The sequence below is a fragment of the Nicotiana tabacum genome, chromosome 15 (assembly GCF_000715075.1).
Source record: "Nicotiana tabacum cultivar K326 chromosome 15, ASM71507v2, whole genome shotgun sequence".
In the NCBI taxonomy this organism is placed as follows: Eukaryota; Viridiplantae; Streptophyta; class Magnoliopsida; order Solanales; family Solanaceae; genus Nicotiana; species Nicotiana tabacum.
In genome coordinates this window covers 10,974,887-10,985,163 of record NC_134094.1, presented here as the reverse complement: position 1 = coordinate 10,985,163, position 10,277 = coordinate 10,974,887, and the positions used below count along the sequence as shown (strand labels likewise).

Here is a 10,277-nt window from a genome sequence, read left to right as displayed (position 1 = left end):
TGGGGTCACTTCCTAATGAGTACGAGCACCTTGAAACTACTCTACTCCATGGAAATGACGAAATTTCTCTCAGAGAAGTTTGTTCGGCTTTGTACAGCTATGAACAAAGAAAGGGAAAAAAATAGAAGGGCGGAGAAGGAGAAGCACTAATTGTGAGGGGTCGTCCTCAAAATCAAATGAGGGCTAAGAAGGGAAGATCCAAGTCGAGATCTAGACCCAACAAAGATGAATGTGCCTTTTGTCGAGAAAAGGGGCACTGGAAGAAAGACTGTCCGAAGTTGAAGAATAAGGCCAGACATAACAATGGAAAGGCCATTATGGATTCAAATGTAGCTGATTGTGATGATTCAGACTTCTCATTAGTTACAACAGAGTTATCAACATCATCAGACATATGGTTGATGGACTCGGCTTGTAGCTATCATATGTGTCCCAACAAGGACTGGTTCGTGAATTTTCAAAAAGGAGAATATGGAGTCATCCACACAGCGGATAACAGCCCTCTTACCTCATATGGAATTGGTTCAATAAGATTAAGGAGCCATGATGGAATGATCAGAACATTAACAGATGTTCGATATGTACCGGGTTTGAAGAAGAATCTCATCTCTGTGGGAGCTCTAGAATCAAAAGGGTTCAAAATCATTGCAGAAAATGGAGTGATGAGAATATGCTCCGGTGCACTAGTGGTAATGAAGGCCAATCGGAAGAACAATAACATGTACTGCTATCGTGGTAGCACAGTTATTGGGACAGCAACAGTGACATCCAGTGATGACAAAGAGGCAGAAGCAACCAGGCTATGGCACATGCGCTTGGGACATGCTGGAGGGAAATCCTTGAAAGCTCTATCTAATCAAGGATTGTTAAAAGGCGTAAAGACTTGCAACTTGGAGTTTTGCGAGCATTGTGTCAAAGGGAAACAGACAAGGGTTAAATTTGGTACAGCGATCCATAATACTAAAGGCATTTTGGATTATGTACACTCTGATGTTTGGGGTGCTTCCAAAACACCTTCATTGGGTGGGAAGCACTATTTTGTAACCTTTGTTGATGATTTTTCCCGAAGAGTGTGGGTGTATACAATAAAGAGGAAAGATGAAGTGTTGGGAATTTTTCTCAAATGAAAAACGATGGTGGAGAATCAAACAGGTAGGAGGATCAAGTGTATTCGCACAGACAATGGAGGTGAATACAAAAATGATCATTTCAATAAGGTCTGTGAAAATAATGGCATCGTCTGACACTTCACTGTCAGACATACACCACAACAGAATGGAGTGGCAGAACGTATGAACCGGACTTTACTGGAGAAGGTACGGTGTATGTTGTCCAATGCTGGCTTGGGCAAAGAATTTTGGGGTGAGGAAATTACATATGCATGCCACCTCATTAATCGTCTACCATTTGCTGCTATTGATGGCAAGACACCATTTGAAAAATGGTATGGAAAACCTGCTGTAGATTATGACTTTTTGCACGTGTTTGGCTCAATTGCATACTATCATGTGAAAGAGTCAAAATTGGATCCGAGAGCAAAGAAGGCTATATTTATGGGGATTACTTCTGGAGTCAAAGGATACCGCTTATGGTGTCCAGAGACAAGGAATATTATATTCAGCAGAGATGTTACCTTTGATGAATCTGCCATAACAGATAAGGTGACAGTTGAAGATGTCAAACAAACTGGTGGTGCATCAAAGCAGGTGGAGTTTGAGGGAAAATTTATTTTTCCTACACAAGAAGCAGAGGAGGAAACTCATGAAGATTACCCTCTGGAAGAAGAGCCAATAGAAAGGGAGATTCCAACTCAGGAACCTCGACAACAACTTGAATCAATAGCAACCAGCAGGCCAAAAAGGACAATAGCGAAACCTGTTCGTCTCATAGAGACGGTTGCTTGTGCAGCCTCAATTGTAGCTGATGGTGTTCCTATCACTTATAAAGACGCAATCCAAAGTTCAGAAGAAGATAAGTGGAGGATTGCCATGAATGAAGAAATGCAGTCCCTTCATCAGAATCATACATGGAAATTGGCCAATCTCCCGAAGGGAAAGAAAGCAATTGGGTGCAAATGAGTATTTGCAAAGAAAGAAGGATTTCCTAACCAAGAAGATGTTCGCTACAAAGCAAGATTGGTGGCCAAAGGATATGCTCAAAAGGAGGGAATTGATTACAATGAAATATTTTCTCCAGTTGTAAAACATTCCTCCATTAGAATTATGTTGGCTTTGGTAGCACAATTGGATTTGGAACTAGTTCAGATGGATGTAAAAACTGTTTTTACATCGAAACTTGGAGGAGGAAATCTACATGACTCAGCCATAAGGATTCAAAGTTGCTGGAAAAAAAAATATGGTATGCAAACTTGAAAAATCATTGTACGGATTGAAACAATCTTCTAGATAATGGTACAAGCGATTTGACAAGTTTATGTTGCGGCAAGGGTACAAGAGAAGCAAATACGATCATTGTGTGTATTTACGCAAACTTAATGATGGTTCCTTTGTATATCTTCTCCTATATGTTGATGATATATTGATAACTTCCAAGAATTCGGAAGAAATTGATAAGTTGAAGATTCAACTGAAGGAGGAGTTCGAGATGAAGGATCTGGGTGAGGCAAAGAAAATTCTTGGCATGGAGATAATAAGAGATAGACGTTCAAAGAAACTTTGTTTATCTCAGAAAGAATATTTGAAGAGAGTACTACATCGTTTTGGCATAGATAAGAAGACTAAGCCAATTAGTACGCCACTTGCTCCTCATTTTAAGCTAAGTACTACTATGTCGCCAAAGGATGAAACTGAACAGAAGTATATGTCAAGGGTACCATACGCAAATGTTGTTGGTAGCTTGATGTATGCAATGGTTTGTACGAGACCTGACATTTCACAAGCCGTTGGAGTTATTAGCAGATATATGCATAATCCAGGAAAGGAGTATTGGCAAACTGTGAAGTGGATTCTACGGTATATTCATAGTACTGTAGATGTTGGGTTAGTTTTTGAGCAGGAAGGCAATCGGTCTGTAGTTGGATATTGTGACTCAGATTTTGCGGGTGATCTGGACAAACGAAGGTCAACTACTGGTTATGTGTTTACTTTTGCAAAGGCACTAGTTAGTTGGAAGTCTACTTTGCAGTCAACAGTTGCTTTGTCTACAACAGAGGCAGAGTACATGGCTATTACAGAGGTTGTGAAGGAGGCAATTTGGCTTCAAGGGTTGCTAAAGGAGCTTGGTATTGAACACAAAAATATTACAATTTTTTGTGATAGTCAAAGTGCTATTCAATTAGCGAAGAACCAAGTTTATCATGCAAGGACGAAGCACATTGATGTTCGGTATCATTTCGTACGAGAAATCATAGAAGAAGGTGGAGTCACGGTGAAGAAAATTCATACTATGGAGAACCCTGCTGATATGCTGACAAAAGTGGTGACTGCGGTCAAGTTTCAACATTGTTTAGATTTGATCAACATTGTTGAACACTAAAGATTGAAGATGAAGACACAACCCAAATTTGTTATTGAGAGAAAATTGAAGATGTGGAATTTTGCCAAGGTGGAGATTTGTTGAAATTGTCAAAAGTCCCACATCGGTGGATGACAATTTTGAATGAGAATTTCACTCTATAAAAGGAGGCCTAATGTTTAGGATTTAGGTACACCTCTCATTTGCCTTTTATCTTCTTAAGGCATTTGTATCTTCTCTCTTTAGTATTATTTCACTTGTAATTTTGGAGTGGAATAAAATATTGATTGTGTCCGATGAAGTAGGCAAAATTGGCCGAACCTCGTAAATTGTGTCCAGATAGATCAGTAACATTTATTTACACATAAAGTACATAAAAAAGAAAGTTGCAGAGAAGATTGAAAGTAACATAAAGAAGAGCAAAAAAGATGTAAAATAGTAGTAACATGTAAAATGAAACGGAAAGTGTACAATATTTGAAAAGTAAAATGTTATTGGATTTTTCCATCTACGATTGAGCTGTTATAGATCTTCCTGATGAATTAGACAAGAACGAATCGTGCTGTATCTTTCTTTATATTTTAAAAGGCTACACCTTTCTTTTAAAGAGAAATAATGTCATTATCCTATTCTACAGAGATAAGATTCAGTAATCATGATTAGAATACAATTTATAGACATCTCCCTGAAGTAGGCCACTATTTTCGTTTAGCTACTTCAACTGAGCCTTGTACCTTTAGACACCCCAACCTCACTCAATATGTGTCTAATAAACAACTTGGAGCAGTATAGTATAGGCCAATTTTAGAGAGCCAAAAATTAACCAAAATAGTGCACTACCATAGATCAAAGCGAAACAACCAACCAGCTACAGAGGATTTCTCAACACCAAGTTACTCTAATAAAGCTTCCTCCTCAAACATAACCAGAATCATAACATCGGAGCACATTTTTCTGTCTTACTAATAGAACACAGATAACCCTATGTTCTTAAAGACATAACTACGAGTGTAGACGACAAATCACAACACTTTTTTTCATGTCTTAGTAATAACACAACTAAATGACACTACATTCTCAATAATAATTAAGATAATAGATAAGAGTTTAAAGAGATGACTAGTTCACTGCGTAGCTTTCACATCAACATTGGAATCAGGAGGTCGCTCGCCACCTGCCAAAAATAAAATGATAATTGCAGCTAAGAAAAGCAGAGCAGGGCAGACCCAAAATAAATTTAAAGCATCAATTTTCTCATCATTTGTCTGTATATAAAACAATTTGGAAGTTCCAACCTGCACAAAGCAAACACCTTGAAGGCTTGACCAGAAAATGCAGACCTTGCGATCGAGACAGACAAGTTGCAACGACAAGGGAGTTGAATGTTTTAGGTATAACATTATTTCTATGTGAAACAAGACTTATGTCCTACTAAAGAATTTTCCAAAGGAACCTAACTATGAGAAAACAGACTTTTGGTTATGACCCCCGAAGTCGCCACAAAATCAAGGGTATTTCGTGGCGATATATAGTTGCATGACAAGGAAAGATTTTAGACCTGAAAAGTCGCCACGTGTAATCGAGACTATAGGCTAAATTTTTGTCCACTGAAAATGAAATATTAGGCATGGAAAATTTTCGTGGTGACCTGCTGAAAGCCACCACAGATAGGCATTTGGGGCGACCTAGTCCCTTCGTTTGGTCCTTGTTTCCAGTTAAGCTGGAATCTTTTCACTAATGCAAGAAGCTCTTGCAATGAATCATGTACTCTTTGAGTAATTTATAAATCAGATTCCCTAGGTAAGAAAACAGTTTCGTGAGAATCTGAATGAGTAATCATTTCTTGGTAGAAAAGAAAAATTGAGATGGGAAAAGAAAAGTTACACATTCTCTGAGTTCTACTCTTGAATGAATTATTTTTTTTCTTCAGTACCAAAAGATCCTTGCCATCATCAAGAAGGAAAAAAAAAAGTGGAGATCTTTCATTTGGTTCTAGGAGGGTATAATCATGATGAAAATGAAAAAATGGATTATGGCAAGGAAAAGCTCAAACTCGTAATAAAATGAGAAATTTTTGACAAAAGACAAATAGAAATACACATTTATAGCAAAGAGAGAGGGAAACGTTATGAGGAAATTAAAAAAAAAAAGGCAGCCCGATGCACAAAGTATCTCGCATTCACGTAGGATCCGGTGAAAAGCCGTATCCCAAGGGGTGTGATGTAGACAGCCTATTCACGGAGGATCCGGTGAAAAGCCGTATTCCCGGGGGTGTGATGTAGACAGCCTACCCTGATGCAAGCATAAGTTGCTGCTTCCACACTCGAACCCGTGACGTACAGGTCACACAAAGGCAACTTCACCGTTGCTCCAAGGCTCCCCTTTAATTTATGAGGAGACAGTGTTCCTAAAAATTGTTATTCATGGGAGACTTGTAATGTTTCTAGCTGAACAACATCAAAACTGCAGCTAAAAGTGATTTTCTAATTCATTTCTTAACACAACAAAGAATGACAAAACAAAGAATAACACATATCACAACAGCATTGATCAATGCAATCATGTGAATTCTCTCATAAATAAGAATATTCACAAGGGCACTTATAGTTATGGTAAAGTGAAAAAATGAAGATACAATTTCTAAGTACTAAATTCCCAGATCAATTTGACCATAATACGAAGAAAGAGGCCAAGTCTAAGTCTATAAGATCCTCGAAAGCTTTGTGGTTCTCTTTTTGTGTACATACAATTAAAATGTATTATGAAGTTTCTCTATAATGATAATGTACTATGAAGTGTTGTGTACTCTATATCATGACTTTTATCAACGAAAAGTTCATAAAAGACTTACTGAGAAATGTCTGCAAATCGGTGATGGTCGCTGGTATATTGTTGGGCAAACTAATAGGAACTTACAGTTGATATAAATTAATTAAAATGAAATTGGTATTTGGGGCAACCCGCAGTCGCCACCAAATGTATGCTACAATAAACCAATAAATACCGGTGACCACATAGGATCGCCGCTACACAGGTTTATTTGTGGCGACTAGGGCTGCCACTGAAAAGGAATGTTTTTTTTTTTGTGGCGACTGATGTCGCAGCTAATATACACTATTACACAAGTCGCCACTAAAAGCTACTCAACTATAGCGACTGCAAAGTCGCCACTAAAGGTCATTCGAGGCAAGTTTTGAGCTTCAGTAATGACTTAGTTGGCACAAAAGCCCTCATTTCTTGTAGTGCAATTAGACGAGGTAAGGTCAGAGACAGCTAAAAGAGCCATCAACAGTCCAAGACATCACACTCAGCTGCACCCACGACTTTTATGCACATGGACATGAATTTTCAAGAATCTCAAGTCTCCATAGCAAAAGAAGGCTATGCATTAGATTTCGAAATTGTGAAAGAGACCAAAGACTTCAAATGCCTTTGTGAGTTCCGATACAGACCAAACAAATATATCCACCAAGCCAGATCAAACCACGAGTATCAAAATAGTCCAAAATGCCACTTGCTTGGGAAGCCATTTTGATAGAAAGATATTACACAAAGATGATTTCACTTAAGTTGGTCTTTGATGAGCTAAAACATCATGGAGATGTTACTTATTTGATGTTAAACTTATCGCCAATTGGACTACTGAAACTTTTTTTGGTGACCCAGAAACTCGCGTGGCCGCCAACCCTTACCCGCATCCTATAAAGGAAGCGAAGCTCTTAAAAGTGAATAAGATAACATCCTTGCTGCTAAATAACTAAAGATCAGAATGCATCTATTTTCATTCCTTCTCTCATTTAACAATATGGAAAGAATGCATGATGTTGGTTGGGTCTGACAACGAAGATTTGAGCAGTTATCCTTTTGGTGCACTGGATGTTGCCGGCAAGCACACACAATAATAGCAACATAATTTTTACAATATTGGCAATAAATTTTGGCATATTCGAATATAACAGATCCAAATGGAGTGAAATGGATAGCAATACGACGGACCTCAGGATTGAGGCATAGTTGTTGTAATTTGGTGTGTAGCAAAATGCACATGCATAAATCAATGGGTAGTAACATACACCCCCCCCCCCCCCCCAAAAAAAACACATGCCGGTCAATGCAAGAAAAAACCCCCACAAGGGACAAGGTAATCCTAAGAGCGCACAAATATTGGAAGTTTATTTATATTTAGCATAATCACGTTGCATATATAAGATTGTAAGTAACAAGGGAGAAGATGCATATTAAAAGGTTTACCTTCACCACTGGATTGATTCTTAAGCCTGCAAAATATAATTTCTTTGTCTCCATCAATTCCCCACCATGCCAATGTTTGAAAGGTCTTTACAGCATCAGAAGCAGCATCAGCATCCCTGGCTTGAAAGGTGATACGACACCAAAACCCAGCAGCAAGTGATGTGTTCACAGTCAAATTTTTGACAAATTCGTACCGTTTATTCTAACAAATAGAAGAAAGCCAAATTAAAAGGGGCAGACAAAATAACATTTTTCTCCAAGGATAAGGCAATTATATAAGAAGTTTTTACTTACATTCTGTGAATTGAAATCGTCAATAGCCATGTGAGACAGCTCGGTATATCTTGGGATGTTCTCGAAACCCCATTGTGGATTAATTGGAGCCACAACACTAACCCCCAATGGCAAATCCAAATTGATATCAAAACCCTATTTTGCATAATACATGCACAAAAAGGACAAATAAAAAAAACAAGTAGAAAAAGCACACACCCAATGGTGTGGTTTAGTAGTCAATGAAGTAGAATGAGAATCATGAAGTCTCGGTTTCAATAAGTCTAGCGGATTAGACTAAACCGACACCTAATAGGGTAATAAATTTAGTCTTGGCATTAATTGTTAGCTCTACTGTTTAGAGACAGTCAAGGAATCAAAATTTGCTTGAAGAGACTCTTTTTTTTGGTACAAATATCAGACATTTAGCGATATGCTTGGCGAAAAATACTAGGTGATTTCTTACCATCAAACGAAATCATACGAATAAGTAGGAAAGGTTATCTACGGGCTCAAACTAACTAGTAGCTTTAATCCAAATGTTGTATTTGTATTAAGAAATTCATGAAATAAAAAAAAAAATCAATAATTATCCTAGAATTTAGAGGTCATAAGTATGAAAGGAGGGTACGCACCTCGCTCTCATCCACCTGCCGATTATATTCCTCCCGAAGTTTCCGGGACATACTGCGACAGTCGACATACATACCATAATCGTGATCAGAATCAGAATCAGCGACATTTGAAACTATTCCATTACTACTCTCCTCTTCCAACTTTTTTTTCCCTCGGCCATCATTCTCTGGAGGTGCCATCTGCAATCGGAATCGGAAGCTGCTGAAAATGTGAGAGAGAGATTCTTCTTAACCCTAACCCTAGAAACCTCTTTCCCAAATTTTATAACGTTGAGATTTCCCATATATTTCGATGGCAAATTTATGTTGAGTTAAAAGAAAAATAGAAACATGTCATAATATTTGTTGTATGGTTATAAGATATTTAAAATTTGTGATTCTATAACAACAAGATGAGCATGGACCCAACGCTTAATTACAAAAATAAATTTCTAAATTGCATTACTTTAATTATTTTGTAAAGATCATTCATGTTAATTTAAATAATATATTTAAAGATGAAAATTTAATATGTATCTTTGTTCAATAAAAATTATTGTGTTTCCAAGTTAACCATCTCATTTTAACTTAATTTATTGGCAGGTCACGGGTATACTTTTCGATTCAACCAAAATATACTTTATATTTAAGGTGTCACTACTAATACATTACTATATTCTAAAAATATATACATATAAACATATGATTTTTGCCGAACTTTATAAGTGATAGTAACCCCTGTTAGTATAGCATAGTTTGCCTCTGTTTGTTGAATTTAATATCAAGTAAAAAGAAATAAAAAAGTTACCAGTATTTATCAACTTGCTTTTTTTGTGTGTGTGTGTGTGTGTCTTTGTGTATTATTTTTCCTCATATTCTTATTTAAAATTTACAATAAATCTTGTTTTAGCGTAATAATAGGTGGGCTTATTTGTAGCACAAAAATTCATACGCAACACATTTTGGTAATTTTTAGCGCGTTAAATTTAAAAATACGAAGTCCCCTAGATTTATTTAAATCTCGTCAACTTGTGATTAATCAAAGTGTTTGCATTTTTCGTTGTTGATAATTCGTTAGTTAATAGTATTAAAATAAGATGAGATGTCTTTTTTTAACATACGAAAAAATATGTGTTACATTAGAAGTGAACCCGAAAATATAGAAACAAATATTTCTAAAGGAGTACTAATTTTACTCTTTCTTTTTATAAAATTTTTTCGTTAAGTGCTTGAATTATAGATAGTTATTTGAGCAATTCCACCTTGAAATATTTACCTGACATTCAAAATAAATATGAAGATTCAAATGGTAAAGATATTATAATTTGAACATTAATACCGTAAGTTTTAATTTTAGTATGTGTCATTTCCTAATTAGTTGACCCTCTTCATGTTATATATATGAAAAAATAATAAATTTGCTATTAATATTATAAATTAATACGGAGCAGGTTTTTCTAAATGAGAATAAATTAATAATTAATAGAAGAAACTCAATGTTGTTATGAAAATAATTATAATGTGGATGTCCATTTATTACTCCGCTATAGATAATTTTCATGAAGAAGATTATCTGTTTGATACTCTATTGAAGTTTATCTACAACCAGCTGATGCAAGCATGTTGCAAGCAACTCACTGAAATAATTTGCAGCAGTTTCTTATT

General features: G+C 36.4%; 1 protein-coding gene across 2 annotated transcripts; it reads right to left on the bottom strand.

The window, feature by feature from the left end:
* Positions 1–4,367: 4,367 nt before the first annotated feature.
* On the bottom strand, positions 4,368–8,920 carry LOC107778737 (multicystatin-like). 2 transcript variants are annotated; one of them, XM_016599037.2, is made up of 4 exons: positions 8,634–8,920; positions 8,020–8,154; positions 7,726–7,927; positions 4,368–4,648 (listed from the first exon to the last, which is right to left on the bottom strand). In XM_016599037.2, the coding sequence occupies exons 1-4, from the start codon at positions 8,811–8,813 to the stop codon at positions 4,599–4,601; spliced, it is 567 nt and encodes a 188-aa protein (XP_016454523.1). In that variant the 5' UTR covers positions 8,814–8,920; the 3' UTR covers positions 4,368–4,598. The 2 variants fall into 2 exon arrangements, with proteins under 2 accessions (XP_016454523.1, XP_075086642.1); XM_075230541.1 differs by having other exon boundaries at positions 8,020–8,116; positions 8,634–8,773.
* Positions 8,921–10,277: the final 1,357 nt, after the last annotated feature.

What these genes read in the sequence shown, in the direction of transcription:
- LOC107778737 (XM_016599037.2), bottom strand. Translation starts at nt 8,813, where the DNA reads ATGGCACCTCCAGAGAATGATGGCCGAGGGAAAAAAAAGTTGGAAGAG. An exon ending in ACGATTTCAATTCACAGAAT is followed by an intron (nt 7,928 to 8,019) that starts GTAAGTAAAAAC and finishes TCTATTTGTTAG; the next exon opens with AATAAACGGTACGAATTTGT. An exon ending in GAATCAATCCAGTGGTGAAG is followed by an intron (nt 4,649 to 7,725) that starts GTAAACCTTTTA and finishes TATTTTTGGCAG; the next exon opens with GTGGCGAGCGACCTCCTGAT.